At 39.2% G+C, this 23,545-nt stretch overlaps 1 protein-coding gene across 1 annotated transcript in view; it reads left to right on the forward strand.

Annotated features, from left to right (window-relative positions):
• The window catches only part of CAP2 (cyclase associated actin cytoskeleton regulatory protein 2), a 129,794-nt gene that overhangs the window by 23,887 nt on the left and 82,362 nt on the right, over nt 1–23,545 (forward strand). Inside the window, exons 2-3 of the mRNA XM_045811669.2 lie at nt 1,678–1,799; nt 5,528–5,628. Of these exons, the coding sequence (XP_045667625.1) occupies nt 1,679–1,799; nt 5,528–5,628 (222 nt within the window). The 5' untranslated portion in view covers nt 1,678. The remainder of the gene's footprint in view (nt 1–1,677; nt 1,800–5,527; nt 5,629–23,545) is intronic.

The following is a 23,545-nucleotide window of genomic DNA, read 5'->3' on the forward strand; positions in this document are numbered from 1 at the left end:
TTGCAAGATTACGTAAAGGATTCAATTAAATTTCTTCTTCCTTTTTTTTTTTTTTCAGTTGCAGTAGAAGCAAAAGCTCTGACGTGAAGAGGAAAAGAATAGATGAGAAACTTCTAATTTTGAATCCCCTTGGGATTAGATGCTGATTTCAGCCGTGCAGAGAATACTGCCCCATATTTTGAAAGAGTAGCTGCTGGCAGTTTCAGAGGAGATGACTTTCCAAAATAGACAGTGAACTCCCCCATCCGTATCGATGACCATCTGACATTTGAATGCAGAATTACAGAGCTGTCCACGTGTTTTGATAACTATAACCTTGCTTTTAAAAATATCAGTGGCAAGTCATTATGTTTAAGGTCAAAACTAATGAAAATACAAAATGCAAAAAAAAAAAAAAAAAAACCATTACCTGGTTCCTTGCAGAAATAAGAAATATTACCCGTCTTAGAGCAATAGTGTTTACGCACCCTCTGGGGCAGCACTGTCTCTGATATGGGAGCGTGCCAGTCCTCTTTGGCTCAAGATGATGCTTGGAAAGTTTGCAAGAGTGAGAACTACAGACGCTGGTTAAGATGAGGCGTGTTTTACTCTCTCTGGGGCAGGAGCCTGATTTTGCCAAAAGCAGTCATAGGTTGGTACGGTGGGAGCTATAGTAGCTCTAAGCTGGATCTCACGAGCCCGGCCAAATTAGATTGGGTGCCATTCCTCAGGGGTTGCCTTCATAACATTACATTATAGGATTATAGCAGTTTAAAGGTACTTACCTGTGTACACTCAGTGTAGCTCTCTAAGGAGTGCTTGGAAGCAGGAAAGATAGATACCCAACCCCACTTTTACCCTCCATTCCCTTACTCAGTGTCAAACACAATTTATCCCAGCCGAGACTGCTGGGTTACTAAAGCTCCCTGTCTCCAGAAACCACCCTCCCTGGACCCAAATCTTGTCCAAAAATAACCAGCAGCAAAAGAAAATAAACATTTTTGATATTTTAAATTAAAATCCCCGCTGTTCAGAATAATTGTAATCTAAAATAATCCAGCAACAGAAACACTAAAGATAGTGATAAGGAGAAGACAGCTAGCTCTTGGAGGTAAAAACCCAATTGCCTGCTGTAAATGATGTAGTTTTATAAACTCGTAGTTCCGCGCTGGGCTGTTCGGCTTAAGGTAACAGGGTAAATAAACAATAATTATCGGTGGGTTTAGTATCCCCTGGAGAGTTACATTGCACAGAAAGAGTCCTTGGAAATAGTTAAAGTATGTTCCTACCATTTAGTAGGATAAAAGTTGGCAATATTAACTGTGAGATATATGTTCACAGGCTTTAAGTATATGCTAGACATAGATTGTATCATAGCACATGGAAGCATCCAAGGAGACACTTGTTAATGGCGTAGGGAGTGAATTTCTTGTGTCTTACATATGGGGCTTATAAATGCCATTGAATTGAATGGAAAATAAGATCAATGTACTTTGTGGGGTTTTTGTTGTTGTTGTTGTTCCAAGTTTTTTGTTTTTTGGAATTTCACGTATTCCCTGCTGTGTAGAAATACTCTCTAGGTCGTTAAAGCCATTCCGAGCAATTCTTCTTTCTTTCTGCTGTTAAGTTTACTGGTGTCAGTTTGCTAATCCTCCCTGACATTCACACGGACTCCCATTTGTGCCTGTGTTTTTCTAGAATGGCAGAAATGCAGGGACTGATGGAGAGACTGGAGCGGGTGGTCGGCCGACTGGAGTTGCTGTCTGCAGGGTCCCACCGGCCTCCTGGGGACTGCGGGGAGATTAATGGTGTCAACGGAGGTAGGGACACAAACTGTTGTCGTTGCTGGTCTCTGTGAGGGTCACTTAATATTGTCCCCATCACTTAGTTCTCAAGAAATATTCTTCAGCTCCCGCACCCCTTCCCTTATATGTGACCGTGACATTAACCAGATGCAAGACATCCCTTAAAGGGAAAGGAAAAAATGTTTCAACCCACAATCCACAAAAATTAACCAGTTATCTGTGCCTATTAAGAACACAATCTATCTGCCAAATGTCATTATTCTTTTGTTTTAGTGTTTATACTGTTGTTCGGCATTCCACAGGGACTATAAATATATTATCTGAGCAATTATCAAGAAGAAATTCACATTCTCAATTACAGTGTAAATAGGAAGAAATTATCATTCTGTAGATTTTAATTTTAAAGAGAACAAGTCATTAAATTTGAGAACTACAGTTGGGAAGGAAGGGAGTCTGATGAGAAGCCAAACATTGGTTTCAAGTAACATGATTACATTGCACTGTTTTACCTGTGCCTATTTCTAATCAAATGTGCCATTCACATTATATGCTAATGCCACATCTGAAAAAAAAAATGATTTTAAAATATTATATATTCAAACATAAAAAGTTAACTACACAACATAAGAAGTTAACTATAAGGATACCATATATGGCAAACTCCCTAAGTTATCGACAGTAAATTTTCCCAGTTCCTTCTTGTCGGAGATTGTAGATTTAGCAAAATAAAAATACAGGACACCCAGTTACATTTGAATTTCAGATGAACTACTTTTTTTTTTTTTTTTTTTTTTGGCTTAAGTGGGTTCCAAATACTGCATGGGATATACTGCAAGGTACACACTTATCCTAAAAATGTATTCATTGTTTATTTGAAATTCAAATGTAACTGGGGACTCTGCATTTCATCTGGCAACTCTATTCTTGTGTCAAGTACATTTCCTCCTTATCTGACCCATTTTGAATCCTATCAGGCTTTGGGGGCTGGGAAAAGCCTTGGGAAACGGGGGCTTCAAAAAAAAGCTCTCACAGGCGAGATCCACATTGGTGCTTCTAGAATTTCAGGCATATTTGGAGCTGTGCCTGTATTGCATGCCTTGGGACAAAAATTACTGTGTGAGCACAAATGTACAGGCTGGGTTTTTTTTCCCCCGGAACATAATGAAAATTAAAATGCTTTGAATGAATTGAAAGGGGGTGTTGTTTAAAGGGAGGCTGCCAGGGGCCTGTAAGTTTCTTCCACATCAGCTGAGACACAGCTATGATTTCGTTTTAAGCCTCTTTTTGTTAACTATATAGTTGGTATCTGAGATTCATTCAACCTCGTTTGTAAGAAACTCTTTTCACGTTCGCTTCAGCAACTTGGTTTCCTTATGTCTTCGGCATCAGGTGATCGAAAGACATTTCTGTACGATTGCTGTCCACAAATATAAAGCCTGTGAATACATAAAATAAAGTTAAAATCCGGCTCTCAGGAGACTGTGTAGTGTTGATGAATGAAGGGGGGGGAAACCCTCAATAATTTGAACCTCACTAGACTTAAAAGAGGTATTAGACTGCACTTTGTGTTTTCTTTGTTAAAAAAAATAATTTGGGGGGAAAATTAACAGGCTAAACAGAATTGGAAGGTGAATAATTCAATTATTTATGTTTTAAACAGGTATTTTCTAATACAGCAAATCATTCTAAACCAGTTATTAAAGTAAGTTCTTGCAAAACAACTTAGCCAGCAATTTATTATCCTACTTGAAATGAAGTAGGATCATTGGTAAGCAGGATAATTAGCAAAATATCTGAATGATACCCACCCTTGACACAGTTTGCTAATCCTAAACAGTGCTGCTTTCATTGCTTCTTAATTTAGTGAGCTTTGATGACCTTCTAAATTCTATTTTTAACAAATCCTTGAAGACAACCTCTTACCTTAAACATAAATATCATTATTACAGTGATGTTATAACTTAAGTTTTTAAAAAAATTTTAAGGTAAAAAGAAACTTTTAGATGGAGCCCCATCCATTACAAATCTGTAATATGCACAGATCAGAGAACTGCCTTCTTATGCGACTGGGGCTATGTTGGGTTTTACAATGTGTTTTCTTTCTTTTTCCCCCTGACAATCAGGTAAGTTTGGCTCAACAAATTGAAGAAGTATTTTTGCATGCCCACCAAGTGACAAGTACTATGTTAGGTGCAAGGAAATCTAAGATGAATTATGTACAGTCAGAATTTTCCAGAATCTTTGGTCTCCATGCATTGCTATTCATGGCCACAAATGCTTTGATTAAGGGATGCTCACAAAGTGCAGGTTGGGGAGAAAGACAGATCATTAAAGGCTGCCCAGAGGAGGTGTGAGCAGAGCTGAGTGATGAAAGGAAATTGGAAAATATTCCCTTTTATCTCCATTCCTTCTGCTATGTAGAGTGCTTTGTGGCATTTCTAAAACTCTCCCACTTTAAACACGTAGCAGAGACCTCTGAGGTGTCTCCCCAGCAACAAATGGGTTTATCTGCTTCCAAATGGATCCATAAGGAATCTTTGGGCTTGCCCCCTTTTATGTTCCAGAAGTTGGCATGTATTGTATTTTGAACGTTAGGGTAACTCTGCTTCAATAGCCTGCGTTGAAGTTAGACTGCAGGTGCACAGCACTGTCAACAACTGTTCCTTCACCCTCTGGGCCTGTGGCAATAGGCCTCTGGGAAAGGAAGGAAGCTTTATCGTACAAGTTCATGAGCATGGATACTTCAGTATGAGAAGGGAATCCTAGGTTTGGGATTGGATTTTTTTTTTAAGAATTTATTAATTTATTTGAGAGAGAGAGAAAGAGAGCATGAGTGAGGGGCGGGGCAGAGGGGGAGGGAGAAGCAGACTCCCCACTGAGCAAGGAGCTTGATGTGGGGCTTGATCCCAGGACCCTGAGATCATGACCTGAGCTGAAGTCAGACGCTTAGCCGACTGAGCCACCCAGGTGGGCCTGGTTTGAATTTTAATTCTCTGTAGGGTTGAGTTTCTCAATATTAGGGACCTGAAATCTGGGATTAAGACACAGTTTTTCTATTAGTTAAAAGGCAGGAAAAGAGAGGCAGAGCATGCCAGGTTGGGCTGATATCACTTGGGTTTTTACAGTAAGTTGTCAGATCAAAACTTCATCTGAGTTAGCTCAGCAGTCCTTTTCATGCCGCCCAACCCCACTTCTCTCCCCTCAGGAAGTAAGGACAGGGCAGAACAGAGTGTGTGACACTGGTGTTCTCTTCCTACTTGCCCATAGTTTGTTATTGCCTTTTAATTGCCCTGGGTAATCTTGGTAACTGTTTGCAAGGACATACAGCACCTGGGCAGGTCAGTGTAGTAGAAAGTACACCTGCTTTGGATCAATAAAGCTTGTGTCGGTTCTTGGATCTGCCACTTATTTGACCTATAGCTTTGGTCAAGTCATATGCTCTGATTGCATCTCCGTTTCTTCTTCATCAGTGAAACTGTGATGCTACTTACCTCATGAGTTTGGGGCAGAAATAAATAAATATGTAGGTGAAAGTGCTTACTCAGGCGGATGAAGAATAGCAAAGCATTGTTTTCTTGAGCCATTGAGAAGGGTTTCATAAATACTGACTGAGTGAATGAATGCGCTGGTGAGAAGAATGAGAACAACAATGAGTGATATTAAGCTTCCATAGTTCCTATGGCCAAGCAATACCAGCTTTTCATTAAACTCTCAGGACCTGACAAAATGTGCTTCTTCCAAAGGTGTGGCACCCTCGGTGGAAGCCTTTGATAAGCTGATGAACAGCATGGTGGCTGAGTTTTTAAAGAAGAGCAGGATCCTTGCTGGTGATGTGGAGACTCACGTGAGTACTTTCCTCTCTCGTTCTCTGGGGAGAAGATGACTACTATTAAAAAAAACAAAATGACAGAGGCGGGTGAGGATATGGGGAGTTTGGGACCCTGGTGCACTGCTGATGGGAATGTAAAATGGTGCAGCCAAGTATGGAATTCCCACAATCCCACTTCTGGGCAGATACCCGAAGAATTGAAAGCAGGATCTCGAAGAGGTATTTGTACACCCCTGTTCACAACAGCATTATTCACAATAGCCAAGAGGTGGAAGCAACTCGAGTGTCTGTTGGCGGATGAAGGGTAAACACAGTGTGGTATATATGTACAAGGGAATATTATTCAGCCTTAAAAAGGAAGGAAATTCTGACATGTGCTACCATATACCCTGAGGCTATTCCACTCAGTGAAATAAGCCAGTCACAAAAGAACAAATATTGTAGGATTCTACTTCCATGAGGTATCTATGATCTCATTTATATGAGGTATTTGGAGAAGTCAGAGGGGAAGGGAGAAATGGGAACTTGTTTAATGGGCACAGAGTTTTAGTTTTGCAATGAAAACTAAACTCCAGATAAAAGTTCTGAAGATCTGTTGCACAACAATGAGAATATAATTAACGCTACTAACCTGGACCCTTAAAAGTGGTTAAGATGGTAAATGTTGTTTTATGTGTGTTTTATCACAATGAAAAAGTGTGGCCTGAGGAAAAGCAAAGCCATAGAATTTGATAATCTTTGGATTAGGAAAGACCTTTAATGATATCTACGCTATCCTCCCAGTTTCAAACATTTTTTTTTTTACATATAAAAATGTTTAGCGTCATCCTTGAGAGTAGTCATTACTTGCATACATTTAGTGAAAATTCAATGTAAAAGCCAAACCAATTAAAAACCTATAAGAAATTTATCACCAGGTTCTCCTTTTTTATTTGCCTTTGTTTCTCACAGAGGATTAAATTCCAAATCCATCTGCTTATGGATTTCTCAGCAATGGCAAAACCATTTTCAGTGTAGATTCACAGAAAATCTGATTCTTGAATAAAGCTGTGGTTTGCGGTAAAAGGAAAACAAAAGCATAAAAAGGGACTCTCTCTTACTTGTCCCCCAATTAGACATTACATGCAACACCCAATACCGGTCTTCCACATGATCTGGTGACTCAGGTTATACCAGAGTTTCCAGGATTGTAATTAATAGGTGCTTATCTTATCACATTTGCAATGCAATTTGTTCATCACATCTGAGAAAAATGAAGATTCTCCCCAGGACCTCCATTTTTATTAAATATACCTATTGAAATGCCCATTGGCAAAAGAGGGGAAGCTCTGATGTACATGAGTTCTAGAAAAGTCTGTGTAATAAGACGTGGTCACTTCAGATGTATCATAGGGCTCAGTAATTGCTCTGGCCTGCTCTTGAGCTTTAATGTGTTTGTTCATAAGAAACTTTGTACACAGGAAGATAGTGGCTGAGTTTCTGAGAGTTCTGAGACGTGATGGTACCTGAAAACCAGCACATAAAATGGACTATTGCTGCCAATACACTAAAAGAGATTCTTGAGTGATTGACAAACATTTACTGTCTTGAACACTATTATAATTGGATCATTATTGTTACTGTTTTTTAAGATCTTATTTATTTATTTGAGAGAGAGAGAGAGCGAGCAAGTGGGACGGGCAGAGGGAGAGGGTGAATCCCAAGCTGACTCTGCACTGAGCAGGGAGCCTGACGCAGGGCTCGGTCCCACGACCCTGAGATCATGACCTGAGCCAAAATCAAGAGTCAACCACTTAACTGCTTAACTGCACCACCCAGGCGCTCCTCATCATAGTTACTATTTGTTAATGTTGACTTTGTGTTTCTGAGGTACAGAGTACATTATAACTCCCATTAGTAATATCTCACAGAACTATGTAGAGAAGTGTTTTACTAGAGAATAAAGAGGCCTATAAATAGACATTTAATTTTGCATTAAAAAAACATGTGGAGTTTGCATACTAAGTAAGTCTCTTCAAATTCCATAGTAAACAGTTCCTTTCAATTCTTTTCAGAACAAAGCAAGTTATAAATAAAGTGTAGCTTCATTTATATTAAGTTTTTTCTTCTCTCCACTCATCAGCCTGAAAATAGTATGACTCAGTTGAAGGACTGTTCTCAATAACAGATGCACAGTGCTTAAAGAAATTTATGTTTTCCCTAGTGGGTTTTTAAAAAGTGAAAGAAGGAAGATAGGGGAGAAAGAAGGAAAGAAAAAAGAGAGAGGAAGAGAGAGGAGAAGAAAAAAAGAAAGAAAGGAGGAGAAGGAAAGAGAGGAAAGAAAGAAAGAAAGAAAGAAAGAAAGAAAGAAAGAAAGAAAGAAAGAAAGAAAGAAAGAAAGAAAAAAGAAAAAAGCCTGTCATCCAAAAGTTTAGACTCTGATTCTGCAACACAAAGGGAGTACAGGGAGCTATTGTCCATCTGCCCGTGAGTTTAATACATTGAACAAGTGGTTTATTTTTTCTCTCTTATAGAAGCATGTGTCATTGACATTAAGCCTGCAGCTGCTGCGTCTCACATAAGCCAGAATTGGGGGTTGAACTTTGTTCCAAGAACACACCTGTTGCCTGGAAAAAAAAAAAAAAAAAACCCTCACATACCTGATCGTACAGTATGGAAATTTGAGAATGACACAAATGTGCATCATGTTAAATCCTAGCCCTGTGTTTAAAAGCTATTTCACAGATACTAATAATGAAAAAGGGCAGCCAAGCTATGATTTAACGTCTGCTTCGATGTGTTGGCTGCTGGTTGGGCTTAATTTACTGATCACTCAATAGTCTATTGACAGAACAGACCACAAAAAAGGGGAACTAATAGCTACAATTAGGAAGTTCTGTTGAACCAAAGAGCATAACAGGTTTCGAAAAGATTAGATCTTGTAAAGCCTTCTTGGATGCAACATAAACCCAAGGGCTTATTTAAACTACTCTTCAACCCGGGAACACTGACGCAGCTTGCACTCCTTTTAAGAAAGAATCCACAGTGCATGATTTTATAATACAGGTTTAGATTAAATGTAGTCTTCAATGTCAAAGGAAAGGGTCATCTGTAATACCAAGCCCTTGGTCAGACATCATTTATCCTTAACTGGACTAATGTGATTGTTTCTTACAAAGCTGTCCTGTTGTTATTCATGGTCTGTGGACCCAACCTCGGGCTAGTTTTAAGTGATTTGACAGTCACGAAACCACGATAAATCATATAGCCCCTCTTAATGCAAACCCTTTTTGGAAATTTATAGAATTTACATTTTAAAAATGTCTCTAGAAGTCTGGAACATTTATTTTCTGCCCTTGATTAAAATGGATAAGAAAGAAACACTCTTTTATTCATCACTTCATAAAAATGAAAGAACCATAATTTGAACAAAAAGGCAATAAAATTCAATTAAGAAGTATAACACACTTAAGCATCGTGTGATTAACTCTCGCTGCACAGTGTTTGGACCTTGCCTTCCCTGCCTTCATAAAGGATGAGCATTTTTAGACAATTATGGTAGCTACCCTCTTGGGTCACAGTCACTGCTCGAGATGTGTCCAGCCTTTGTCATTGATCTAAATCCCCTACAAAATGTTATGTTCATTTTCTGCTATGCTACTTGAGTCACAAGTTCAAAGAGTGGCTGACTAGGACTCGCAGCTTGTATTTGGGCCTTAGAGCTGGCTCTACTTTTTACAGCATAACCTGGAGCCTGTCCCTTACTCTCCTCAGTAATGAGGCGGACGACCTCACTCGCAGGGGCCTTCCTTTTCTCGCAGCCGGTCGAGTGATCACCTGTTGTGTCCGCAGAGCGTCAGGGAGGGGCTAGTCGGTGTCCAAACGGAGCTGGTCGTAGGGCATCATCACGAATATAAAAGCATCGTGGGCCATGCCAGGGAAAGTACTTCAGTCATCTCAACATCTGAAACAAGCAGAAGGAAGCACGTCAGGAAAAGGATGCATGGGACAGATAAAATATCATCCTGCTTTACTATGATAGAGAAGATACTCAGACTCCTTCATTTAGAGAGACCTCGAGGCCTCCAGGAGTCTGTCCTTCTTGTCTTAGAGGTTGTCAGGTATTCCTTTTTCTGGACCTTTTCTCTGAAGATAATGAATAACTCTGGCTTTGGAAAAAATAACACGAAATGTGTGCATATTTATTTTACTAATTGTGTCCTTCTTCTCCTGAATTTGTACTCACTTCAGAAGTGATCATTTTGGGGCGCCTGGGTGGCTCAGTTGGTTAGCCGTCTGACTCTTGATCTCAGCTCAGGGCTGGATCTCAGGGTCCTGAATTGAAGCCCCATGTTGGGCTCCGCACTGGGCATGAAGCCTACTTTTTAAAAACTTGCATTTTAAATGCTTTATAACCTGGGTCCATATAGGGACCCTCCTGCCCTCACCAAAAAAAAAAAAAAAAAAAAAAGAAAGAAAGAAAAAAAAATCAGAAGCACAGGTTTGGGGTTGACTCAACACCCCATTCTACCTACATCTCTCTCACTCTCTGACTCACCTTCGACCAAGTTGTTTCTCCCATTAACTTCTAGTTTCCTGCTAATTGCTTCATCTGAAACATTTATTTTTACTATAAGTACACAAACACTTTGGCAATTTCAAGCCCAAAGGATCTGTATGTCTTTCACATTCTCCAAATGGCAGAGATCCACAGAATGACTCGTAGCAAGAAGTCTGCCGCTAGATTTCATACAGACTTTGAGTTAGGACTTTCCTTTCTTACTGGCTTAGCCAGTTATGATTGTCAGAATTATTAGAGAAGGAGATACGTTAAAATCATCCCTTCTAATATAATCCCTTTTCTTTTTCTTTCTCCTTCCCTCGTTCTCACCCTTCCTTCTTTTTTCCCTCTCTCCCTCCACACGCTAGAGAGGGTAGGTGACATCGGTGACAAGTTGAGTGATGAACCATGACTTAGTACAGAGCGGGGGAGTCTGGTGTCTCCAGCTGTGATCCTTTGGGTGGGGAGACACCTGCCTTTGACCCTCTGGGCAGCTGTGTCCCCCATCACCTTTGTGGGGAACTGGATCCCTCGTGAGAAGCAAGTGGCACTGACTGCCACCTTCCTCCCAGCTTCTGCACTCCATAGCGGTTCCCGTTTCCCCTACCCGATCTCTACAGTGCGAGGAAAGGTCAGTCGGACCGCTGGCTCAGACAAGGGCTGGGGGGGGGCGTGGAACGTCACCACTGCTCATGTGCTTTGACTGTCCCCTCAGAGCAGCGCTGAGTGAGGCGATGATGGGGATGATGGTGGCCTCCAGGACTGGTGCACGGTGTCCCTCACAGGCCTTGGCTCCTGGCCCATCACACCAGCCTTGTCTCGGCCTGGTCCTCACTCACGGGCTGTTGGCATCAAATCTGCAGAATTCCAGAAGGTCACAGATAGATCAGTCTCTGTCATCATTTCTTCCCAAGAATGTGAAGAATTTTTATTCTCAGCATCGGACGGACACATACTTTGCGACCCAGCCCATGCTCTGACGCACAGCCCTTTCCTGCTAGGTCGCTAGCCTGAGCGGGACCTCCCCGGGACCACTTTTTAACTTAAGGGCATTTTTAACTTAAGGGTTTAGAGCATGTAATCCCTGTCTCTTTCCTTGCACATTCTCGTTTCATGGCGCATTTGGAGCTTTGGAGACGCTGAGAAACTGGTCCTAGAATCCGAACATCTCTTGAAGGGCCACCAGGCATCGCCTGCCCCCAGGATCTCCCCATCTACCAAAAATAAAATGTCACCAAAATGTTTTGCTGAAACAATGAATTAGGTGCCGTGAATCTTGCAGGTTAAGATTTTTTTTCTGCCTTTTTTTTTCCTTCCTGGACGGTAAACAGTAAATTTGCTTTTACCAAACTTTTGCCTGAATGCTTTTTTTTTTTCTTCTTCTTCTTGAAGGAGAACTACAGAATTCTGTTCTGTGTTCACTAGTATGAACCACACGAAGAGCAGGGATGCGTTCTGAGCGTGCCCGGGCCTGCTGTGGCTGGGGGCCGCTGTGTCCCCCACCAGCTGCCACCACTTGGCCTGCACCTGGGAACAAAGTAGATGATTGAGTCTCACATGGACGGCATTGCTCCGTATAGAAGCCAAGCAAGAGTGTGCCTCTCAGGCCGTGCCAGGAGTTCCCGAGGGTAACCAGCAACTTCTCTCCGGCCATTTTTCTCCTCGGCAGTACCCTCTCAGAGGATTGCTTGCCATGTCAGAATTGACTCATGCTACCCAGCGCCGTCACAATACGTGTCCTTGTCCTCACCCTTCTCTTTCTCCTGCCCTTCCTTCTTCCTAAAACTATGCCAATATTTGAAACCTTGGTTGGTTGTTTTCTCTCTAGACTTCAGGATAACTTAATTGTCTGCCCGGAGGCTGCTTCAGCATCTGAAAATTAATACTTTGTCTAAAAGTAATGGCCTGATTTCATTTAGATTATCTTGTTATTTCTGTCCATGCGCCCATCCCCACAAAACACGCGCACACACACGCGTGCATGTCCACTGTGTGCCTAAGAATTCCTCATTGCGCTGTATGAGCTACGCAGAAGAAACAAAACAGTCTCGGGGGCGCCTGGGTGGCACAGCGGTTGGGCGTTTGCCTTCGGCTCAGGGCGTGATCCTGGCGTTCTGGGATCGAGCCCCACATCAGGTTCCTCCGCTATGAGCCTGCTTCTTCCTCTCCCACTCCCCCTGCTTGTGTTCCCTCTCTCGCTGGCTGTCTCTATCTCTGTCAAATAAATAAATAAAATCTTTTAAAAAACAAAACAAAAAAAACAGTCTCAGGCAAATATATGGGATGTCAGGCCCAAGACTCGCTCAGATTGTAGGAGATATGTTTGCAGATTTGTCAGTGTGTGGAAGGCAAGTACAAAATATGCTTTCTCGCCTTTAGTAGTAGTATTTAGATTATTATTTATTAGTATATTTAGTATTTAGGTTGTGCTTTACCAATGTCAGTTTCAAAATACGAGAGTTTATACATTTTATAACATATTACAACCCAACTCTTTATAATGTATCAAGTATAAGATGTTTTAGTGATGTCATCGAGCCTTACATCGGAAACCGGGGATGTACTGTATGGTGACTAACATAATATAATAAAAAATCATAAAAAAAAAAAGTTTTAGTGATGTAAAAGAAAACAGGGTACTCAATGAATTAATAATTTATTGTTCCTTAAAGAAGATGCATATATATATATAATAATCCATTATATATATGTGCATATACATATATATACTCAGTCATAAAAAAGAATGAAATCTTGCTATTTGCAACAACATAGATGGACCTAAAGGCTATTATGTTAAGTGAAATAAGACAGAAAGACAAATACCGTATGATTTGCTTACATGTGAAATTTAAAAAACAAAACAAAACAAACAGAAGAGAAACAGACTCATAAATGCAGAGAACAAACTGGTGGTTGCCAGAGTGGAGGGGCCTGGGGAGGTGGGCAAACTGGTTGAAGGGGATTAAGAGGTACAAACTTCCAGTTAGAAAATAAGTAAAACACGGGATTATAATGTACAACATAGGGAATACAGCTGGTAACATTGTCACAACTTCATATGGTGACAGATGGTAACTAATTTATTGCAGTGACCATTTCCTCATGTATATAGATATCAAATCACTATGTTGTACACCTGAAACTAATACTATATTATATTTCCATTATTCTTCAAAAGAGTAGTCATTTATCACTCATACGTGTTTGCAGTAGAAATCTTTTCCCTTTCAGAAAACACTTCTTTTTTTTTTTTTAAGATTTTATTTTTAAGTAGTCTCTACACCCAACGTGGATCTCAAACTCATAACCCCAAGATCAAGAGTCACATGCCCCACTGACTGAGCCAGCCAGGCAGCCTAGGAAAACCCTTTCCTAAGGCACTTGGAATATTAATACTTGACTTTCAGTTAGTTGATTTTGTCAAAACTGATTAATATACAGGAAAGGTAGTGTGGTTTACTGATAATTTGGGGCTCAGTCATTGGTGCTGGGGTTTATTACAAGGTTCCAGAGGTATGCTGCTTTCCTCTGACCATCTCAGTGTCTAGCACTATGCCCATAGTGAGTGGCTAATCAGTGCTTGCTAAATGAATGAATGAATACCTCACATGTTCACTCTGCTCACAGATAATCATGGTTATCAATTTACCATATTTCTTCCTGATCTTTTTATATGTGCATTTTAAGAAAAATATTTATCTGTAGACTATTTTAAATCCTGCTTTTAAAAATAAACATTATTTTAAATTAAAAAAAAAGTATCAGACTCTACCCCCAGTGTTGTCACAGCCTTTAAAATACTCTTAACAATTCCAGTAACAGTTGCTAAGCAGAAAGATCCTACTCGGAATGAAAAAGTACCAAAAAGTACCAAAAATCATTTGCATTTGCCAAGAGCAAGCGGTGTCACTTTCAGTTATATTGACTGAACATGAAATTGTTAAAAGTGAAAATTTTGACAAACTAATAAAAATATTTTCAGAATAAAAAAAATGAATGATTGAAAATGAATGTTTGAGTGAATGTATCAAATCATTAATGAATTACTGAACCAACAATGGATGAACATACCATGGCTAAAAGTTTAGATTAAGCAATATCCTAGACTAACAGTTGAAAAGATATCAAGGCCAAGTTTAAATCATGAATTAGCAAGTGAAATATGGAGAAACATAGACTCTGTCGATTTTTGTTCATCTCACACACACACGCTCACATCCTGAATTTCTCATAGACCTGACAATTTGTCTAGTACCTCCCTCATTCTCTTCATTCTCATTAAGAAAAGCTAAATGAGAATTTTTTTCAAATTTATTTGAGAACAGTGGACACACATGTTACAGTAGTTTCAGGTGTACAGCCTAGTGATTCAGTGTCTCTACTCGTTAGCCATGCTCACCGCAAGTGTAGCTACCGTCTGTCCTGATATGTTGTAATATCATTGACTGTGTCCCCTGTGCTGTGCTTTTTATTCCTGTGACTTACTCATTCCATAACTGGAAGTCTGTATCTCCCACGCCGCTTCACCCATCTTGCCCATCCCCCCAACCCCTTTCCTTCTGGCAACCATCAGTTTGTTCTCTGCATTTACAGGTCTGATTCTGCTTTCTGTTTGTTTATTCATTTGTTTTGCTTTTTGGATTCCACATACGAGTGAACCTATATGGTATTTGTCTTTCTCAGTCTGACTTATTTCATTTAGCATTATATCTTCCATCCATGGTCCATCCGTGTCACAAATGGCAAGATCGCATCCTTTTTTATGGTTGTGTAGCATTCCTACGTGTGTGTGCCTTCTTTATCCATTCGTCTATCAATAGACACAGGTTGCTTCCATATCTTGGCTATTTATTGTAAATGCTGCAATAAACATAGGCGTGCATGTATCGTTTCGAATTAGTGTTTTTTTCTTTGGGTAAATACCCAGTGGTGGAATTATTGAAGCATATAGTATTTCTGTTTTTAATTTTTTGAAGAACGTCCATGCTCTTTTCCAGAGTGGCTGCACCAATTTACATTCCCACCAGCAGTGCACATCCTCGCCAACACTTGTTATTTCTTGTCTTTTTTATTTTAGCTATTCTGACAAGTATAAGGTCTAAATGAGAATTTATAAGGATGTGAAAATCCATCAACGTGGTCACTTGTAGTCGCTGCCAATAGAAATACCATGAGCTGTATCTGAGACAAGATATTTTTGTGAACTTTACTATAAGTATTTTAAACTGAAGCCCAGATTTTAAAAAACAATAGAATTTTGTTTGTTTTCTCTGTTTGGGTTGGGTTTTGGCACGTTACTTTCCCCTTTGGTCATGAACATTCAAAATGATAGCGATCAGGTGAGAAATAACTTTGTGGAGTCTGAGGGGGCCAGTTGGGACATTAAATTTTTATATGGGACTTCACAGTGTATTTCCAATAACCAACTCTCCCGGGTTCCAAGAGTCTTTAGCCAGATTTTTATGATTTTAAACATCTGGATGAAAAGTAAAAAATTGAGTAGATTGTCTCGATATATCAAAACACTTACCATCCCAAATTTTGAAACGCGGACTCTCACCCCAAAGTTCACTTGTAAATTAGTTCCTAGAAACTTGGGAGACATTTGTCCATAGACCTAATGTAAGCCAACGGGGTTCAATTCCTACACAAAGACACAGAAGAACATTATCCCATGTGCAGTACACAGACCACTGAGAACTACAAGCTCTTTGCTAATGGTCTGTCATGAGAGAGGGCAGAAATTGTAAGATTTGAAAACTTTGCTAGCAATCCCACAGAGTAATTTTAAGTCTGCTAAATCTGGTAATTTAAAAAACTAGGACTTGTACTTTGGTTTTTCATTTCATTTTTCTAGTACAGCTCTTTTATTTTACAAAAGTATCAGTCTGTGACAGATGAGAAATTAAAAAGAAAAACCTTTAACCAAATGTTTTTTGAGTGGCACTTATGTAATGCAAAATGCCAGAAAAAAAATTCTTCCACTGTGCTTTTAGTTAAATGAAGCAGGAAAACCATAACATGAACTGCAAAATAGTTAGTAGTTCCAAAGGCAGGAAGAGAAATTTTCTGAGGATAACCAAGCAGAAATTGAGGGGAGAATAAAAAGGTGGTATATACACTTAAGAAAGATTTGCCTTATTAAAAATAATGCCTGAAAGGATATTCATTGAATTGCTGACAATGGTCATTGGGATGGGGGGTGTGGACTTACTGAAAACTTTTGCTTCCTAAACATTCATGTCTTTTGAACTTCTTACATCATGTATGTGTTACTGTTATCATCAAAAGAGGGGAAAGGAATATTTGATAGTAGAAGAAAAAAATCTTGGAGTCAGGGTTTTGCCTGAAAGGAAGTTCACTGAGCCGCAAAAGACAAATGAAGAGAAAATGCAGGCACCAGGGGGTGACACCGATCCTGAGTACTTGGCTGCAGGGCACCCTTGTGGTCAAGGGTCCAGGGTGCCTGGGAATCCGTGGGGAGTTGGGGAAGAGGTGTCGATCAAAGACCTTTCGTGGGTTGAGTGTTCATAGTAAGAGCTCAGTCTAGATGGATTGATGTTGGCTGAATATGGTCGATGAATGAACAAAATCTGGTTCTTAGCTAATTTTGTAGTTGCTAGAGATCAATCTTATTTCCCTGCCTTATTTTCATTTTCCATATTAGTGAGAGAGGCAATCGTAAAGAAGGAGAACGAGAACTAGCATTCGTTAGGAGCCTGCTAGGTGCTGGGCATTTTGCACAGCGACTGACAAACATTCCTTGGTCAGTAGGAGAACCATTTAAGATGGATAACATTGGAGAAAGGTTGGGTAACTTGCTTATGGCCATGCATTTAGGAAAGGATAGAGTTGGATTCTATCTCAGGCCTATCTGAGGTCTAAAGCTCACAATCTCTACACTATACCACCCCACTTCCCAATAATTTAAGTCATTCATTATTAAGCAGTAGTCACTGAGCTTCTGTTGTAATGAAGACCCTTTTTATGTAGGTACCTACTAGCCTCGTCTTCAATAGCATATCACCCACTTGGAGACACAAGGCATATACTCATGCATGGAAGTTAAATAAGAATATGGCTTACATAACAGGAGTAAGAGAACAATGCTTAGTGTCACAGTGCATTCTAGAATAAGGAGAACCTTGTTGTCCCTAATTTTTTGGAGTGATCTTGGAGCAACCAAGTGTCCTTTACTTGTGTAGACCCAAGTTTCGTTAACCATGAAGCGGTTCTGGCTTACCAAGTCAGAAGATTTGGTTTAAACATGTTGATAAAATGCATTAGATTCCTTAAATGTTAGAAAAACAAATTAGAAAATTTGGAGAAGGGCCAATCTGCCAAGTATTTTTTAGCTACACAATGATTGAATTTGAAAATAAAGTTAATTTAGGAGAATAGTTTTGGGCAGAATACAAACTTGGAACAATATTCATACCTGTCAGAAAAGCAAATGGATTTAAACATACAATAGTGTTTTCTTTTTTCCCATATTCCCATGCCTTGAGAAATACTCAATGTTTTTCTTTCAAGTCTTCAGCCTTTTTAAATATAAACGGCAACAGTGGATTATTTAGAAGAGTTTTTGTTGGGTTTTCTTAAGCTACAGTGGTTGTTTTTATATTAGAGATTTTGCAAAGTCTTCTGCATATTCTATTTTTGTACACTGCTTGTTTAATTTAGACCACATGTTCTGGACCTCTTTCCATGTCAGTATGTTGGGGCCTGCATTGTCTTTTTTAATGACCGCGTAGTATTTCATTGTATGGCTACACCATAATTGATTTAAACAATCAAAATTGTATCTAGGTGAAATAATGTACATACAAGAATGCAGGGCCCGGGAGCGCCTGGGTGGCACAGCGGTTAAGCGTCTGCCTTCGGCTCAGGGCGTGATCCCGGCGTTCTGGGATCGAGCCCCACATCAGGCTCCTCCGCTATGAGCCTGCTTCTTCCTCTCCCACTCCCCCTGCTTGTGTTCCCTCTCTCACTGGCTGTTTCTATCTCTGTGAATAAATAAAAATAAAATCTTAAAAAAAAAAGAAAGAACGCAGGGCCCAGATTAAGGTGATACAAGTAAGGCCCTTGGGTGTGACCCTGAGAGGGAGCATGCCTGTGCTTCTCACCAGCATCACCCTGGTCCCATCCCTGCAAGGCTGGGCATCCAGTGTCATTTATCATCATTTAGAAAAGTAGTAATATTTGACTTGTTTTCAATTTTTCCCCATTAGAAACAAAATTTCAGTGGATATCCTTATACAAATATAATTTTATTATTGTATAATTATTTTCCGAAAGAAAATTCCTACAATTGGAGATACTAGGTCAGTGGCAAACACTGCCTAATACTTCCTGTTCCTCCTGCCCTTTCTCCCCCCACCCCGCACACACATACATGGTACTGATTCATACTCTCACGGTGTCTTAAAGTGCTTTAAGCGATTTGGCGATAATTACGAACTAGGAAAATAAGAATTTTAGGGAAACAAGGCATGATTTGAATGCACATGAATATTCATGATATTGACTCTTTAAAAATGCTTTGCCCTCTGCTGGATGTGCAGGGAGATAAAAGCAAAGCTATTCTTCCCCATATAAATAATCTCTTTTTTTGCGAAAGAAAACCATCTATCAGTTCTTTTACATATTACTTGACGTACCAAGTAATTTATTTCAATTCCTTCTTTGGAACTGGATATGATGTGTTTTGGGTGGGGCTGGTTGAGTGTTGAGTCACTTTCACTGAGACCACTAAGGCAGCTGAACCGTATAATAAAAGATTTCAGGCATGGATGTAAGAAGGGACACGTTGGAGCTGTTCCCTAGTGTCAGAACTATGCACCAGGGTTTATGTAAATACTTATGTGAGTTGGAAGTTGCCAAGGCAACAATCCTATTAATGAAGAATAAACCTCTTTTATTATCAGTGCCTGAATGATTACTTTTTTTATAAACTGTGCCTGGTAGTCTAACATTGACATTCTTAATCTACCTACTCATCTTTGCTTTCCAGACTGCAAAATTATTTAGCTCTATTCAATAAGCATGCCTTCCTTCTCTGCCAATGAAAGTGGAATTATTGGGGGGAAAATTAGTCAACTGTAAGGCCAGTAAAAATACTAATTTATAACAATTATCTAATATAAAATTATTGCCCTTTTGATATATACTTTGACAAAGGCAGAGCCTGAAATTGACTGAACTTGTTTGGTATTTGAGTGGGCCAGTCTTTAAATTAACTTGTCTTTATGATTTAACGGAGCATTGCAAACATATTTTTAAATAAGTGGAGTGTGACATTACTGCTTCCTTCCCCTGGTCAGACTGTAAATTTAGACTCCATTTTATTGCATGCACACTGGATACTTGAAAAAGGCAGCTGTGTCTGAGTCATAGGCTTTAGGGAACTCTGTTGTCTTGAAGGGCTGGAGAGCCACGTTAAGGGGAATGGGAATGATAGCTAGAAATGAGTGGGTTCGAAGCAGTATGCTTCTTGGGTTCTAGAAAGAAATCTTTTCTTCAAAAGAGAATACATTTCCTTTTAGTGAGAATGCTTCTGTGTGTTGTCAAGCTAGCCAACTGTTGTCAAGCTTACCTTTTTGGTCGTGGGTTGGTGATATCAATGATTCATTCCTTTCAGGATTGAATGTTTGTTGTCTGTTCTGTACATCTAGCACCTTAACGCTTACCAGTCACGTTCATTAACCATTCTGTGTATTCATGACCCATTTCCCTCATTTAAACTTGGTAGCACCCAGGCACCTAGTAGGTACTCAGAAAATACATTTTGATTGAGACATTCATTCATACATTTCTGCTTTACTCAGTTATATCTTTTGCATATTTTTCCTGATAATAAAATTTTAATGTTTGTTGAAGAAAAATTTGACAACAAATGTATGAAGAAGAGAACAAATCCACTCATAATTTCACTACTCAGAGATAACTGCCATCAATATCATGGCATATGTTTTTCATAAGGACTTTGTTCAAAGTCCTATTTTCTCCTCGGTAAGTTAGAATCAACACTGTAATCTGTGACAGCCATATGTGTAAGGACAAATGACACATGCCAGGCACTGACATGGCACAGGTAGTCCAGGTGAGACATTAGGATGTTGACTGAAATGATGGGGCCAATTATAGTCCAAGCAAAGCTTGGCCCTTCTCCCATGTCACTGTGGCAATTTGAGGTTCAACAACAAATAGTCAATCTGATTTCTCAATTCTTCATTTTTAGCTTTAAACTACATCACTAGCCAAACAGATTTGCCCTCAGAACAGGTTTTAACAAACACAGATGTACATGTTTCCTTATTAATGGCAACTCGGCTGGCTTGCTTGATGCTTTTTCCTAATGGCACATTGGGAAGAGGCAAGGCTGTTCCCCAGACTTATGCAGAATAACCTAAGGCCCATGGGAACTAAAGAAGTCATAGTGAAGAAACGTCCCATCCTTGTATGCTTTATTCTTGGCTGTGACAACATAAAGGGGCGGTTTGAGTGTTGCTTTAGTTCCCTGTGTCAAAATCTCCATAAGCACCTCCAAGCACCCCAAGATAAATATGAAAAAGAAAATAATAATAAGCACAAAGAATAAAATCTCATGTAATGAGGATAGAAGCATAAAACTTTGCTATTTTAACAAACAGAAACAATCCAAGTACAATACAATTTTTATCCCAGTCTCTTAGTAACCCCCTATCATCATCGTTCTATCACCCTTTCCACCACATAACTATCCCCAAGCCCTTCGCGTGTAGGTGTTCATAACACCTCTGTGTTCATAACCCCCCCCACACACCATATCTGCAATTCCATGTAAATATCAATACAGCAGGTGATGAAGAGATGCTCTGTCACCAAGAGGATGAAGATGGGATGGAAGCTCAAAAATGTCTGAAAATTTAAACAGAATAAATTTTTTTCTTACTTAAAAAAAAGTGGAAGAAGGACTTCTAGTTTCTGGTTCTGTGAGTAAGGAGTTTAGACGTCACCACACCATCCTAACAACAAGTAAAAAGGTGAACAGATTAAAAGACCAGCAACTCTTTTTGGATCTATGAGAGAAGGGAGGACACAGGGCAAACTGCTGTCCCCAGGATCAGAGAAACAGGTGATACACAGAATTTCAGCCTATTGGAGCAAAGACTCCAGAGTGAAACTGCCATGGGAACCAGTGCTCAGATAGGAAAACAACCTGAACTGTCACTGATGGATTGTTGCAAGCTCAGTGCAGACAGCTCTGAGAGTTAAGAACTCCAGGAGGACCCAGTTGTTGGCGTCCCCTGCATCATTGGGAGATAAATGTATAGCATTTCAACCAGGTTCCCACAGTAAATATGGAAGAAAAGTCCCCTCAGACTTCTGGCAAAGGGGAGGGGGGAAAGTAAGCATGATGCAATTAGCCAGAGCACTCTGTTCTTCACAAGGCCTGTCCTCAGTGGAAACTAGTTAACCAGAGCATAACCTGTTAAGGTATTATCAGAGCCCTACTAACCTTGGAAAGAGAAATCCTCAACTCCAGCTGGCTCTAATCTTCCACACAGGGAAGAGAAATCAAGTGCAGCTCACTGTATCCACCCTGTCCCATCCAAGGAGGAAGGAAAAAAAGTGAGAGACACTTGTGAAGTTCACAGTCCAGAGGCATAGGCTCACTGAAAGACTAAGACCTAATTGTAGGATTAAAGTACCCTTCCTCATCTTGCCTCACCACTACATTACTAAAGTCCTATTTACAGCAGATTCTTTCACTCAGTAAATCATATTTGGCTATCAAAAAAAATTATCAAAAAAAAAAAAATTACAAGGCACACCAAAAGGCAAAAAACAGAATTTGGAGAGACAAAGCAAACATCAGAACAAACTTAAAATAACTATGATTAATTTGTAAAGGACAATAGTGGAAAAAACATGCAAAATAGGACAATAAGCAGAGACACAGAAATCCTAAGAAAGAATCAAAAAGAAATTCTAAAGATTAAAAAATACTGTAACAGAAGCAAAGAATGACTTTGATGGTCTTATTAGTAGACTGCACACCACTGAGGAAGGAATCTCTGAGCTAAAAGATATATCAGTAGAATCTTCAAAAACCAAAGAGAACAAAGACCAAACAAAACAGAACAGAATATCCAAGGACGGTGGGACAACTACAAAAGGTATGACAAACGTATAATGGGAATACCAGAAGGAGACTAAAGAGCGAAAGGAATAGGAGAAATATTTGAAACAATGATAATCAAGAATTTCCTCCAAATTGATACCAGAAACCAAACCACAGATCCAGGAAGCTTAAGGAATACCAAGTATGATAAATACCAAAAAAACTACACCCCAGCATATCATTCTCAAATTATAGAAAATCAAAAATTATGAAATAATCCTGCAAGAAGCCAGAAGAAAACACATTTTCTGTAGGGGAACAAAGATAAGAGGTATATTTGACCTTTCCTCAGAAACCATGCAAGCAAGAAGAGAGTGGAGGGAAATATTTAAAGTGTTAAGAGAAAAAACCTACCAACCTAGAATTTTGTACCCTGAAAAATTATCCTTCAAAAGTGAAGAAGTACTTTCTCAGACAAAAATTGAGGGAACTTGTTGCCAGTAGACTTGCCTTGCAGGAAATGTTGAAACAAGTTTTTCAGAGAAAAGGAATATAATATAATTAGGTCAGAAACTTGTATCTATATAAAGAGGAACATCAAACAAGGAATAAATGAAGGTAAAATAAAAACTTATGTTACATATTCTTGATTGATCTAATGTAACAATTTGTTCAAAATAATAGAAACAGTGTGTTGAATTATGTGTGCTTACATATATATCATATATATGCATACATTCATATATATATATGAAATGAATGACAGCAGTGATATTCAGGACAAGATGAAGAGATTAAGATTATTTTGTTATTATAAGGTATTTATGCTACTGTGAAGTGGTATAATGCTATTTGAAAGTGGACTTGGATTGGTTGTATATTTCAAACTCTTGGGCAACCACTTAAAAAGGAAAAAAATTTTAAGTGATCTGCTTAGAAAGGAGAGAAAGTAGAATCATCTAAAATGCTCAATTAAAACCACAAAAGGCAGAAAAAGAGAAGACAAAAATAGGAACAAATAACAAGGGCAACAAATGGAAAACAGTAATGAATATGGTAGATATTAATCCAGCTATAGCAATAATCACTTTGAATGTCAGTGGTCTAAATGCAGCAATTAAAAGATAGAGATTGTCAGAGTGGTTAAAAAAACACAACCCAACTACATGTTGTCTACAAGAAAGCCATTTTATTTATTTTTATTTTTTTTAATGATTTTTTATTATATTATGTTAGTCACCATACAGTACATCCCCGGTTTCTGATATAAAGTTCGATGACTC

Source organism: Ursus americanus, chromosome 32, assembly GCF_024610735.1.
Source record: "Ursus americanus isolate L20-20 chromosome 32, mUrsAme1.1.p, whole genome shotgun sequence".
Classification (NCBI taxonomy): domain Eukaryota; kingdom Metazoa; phylum Chordata; class Mammalia; order Carnivora; family Ursidae; genus Ursus; species Ursus americanus.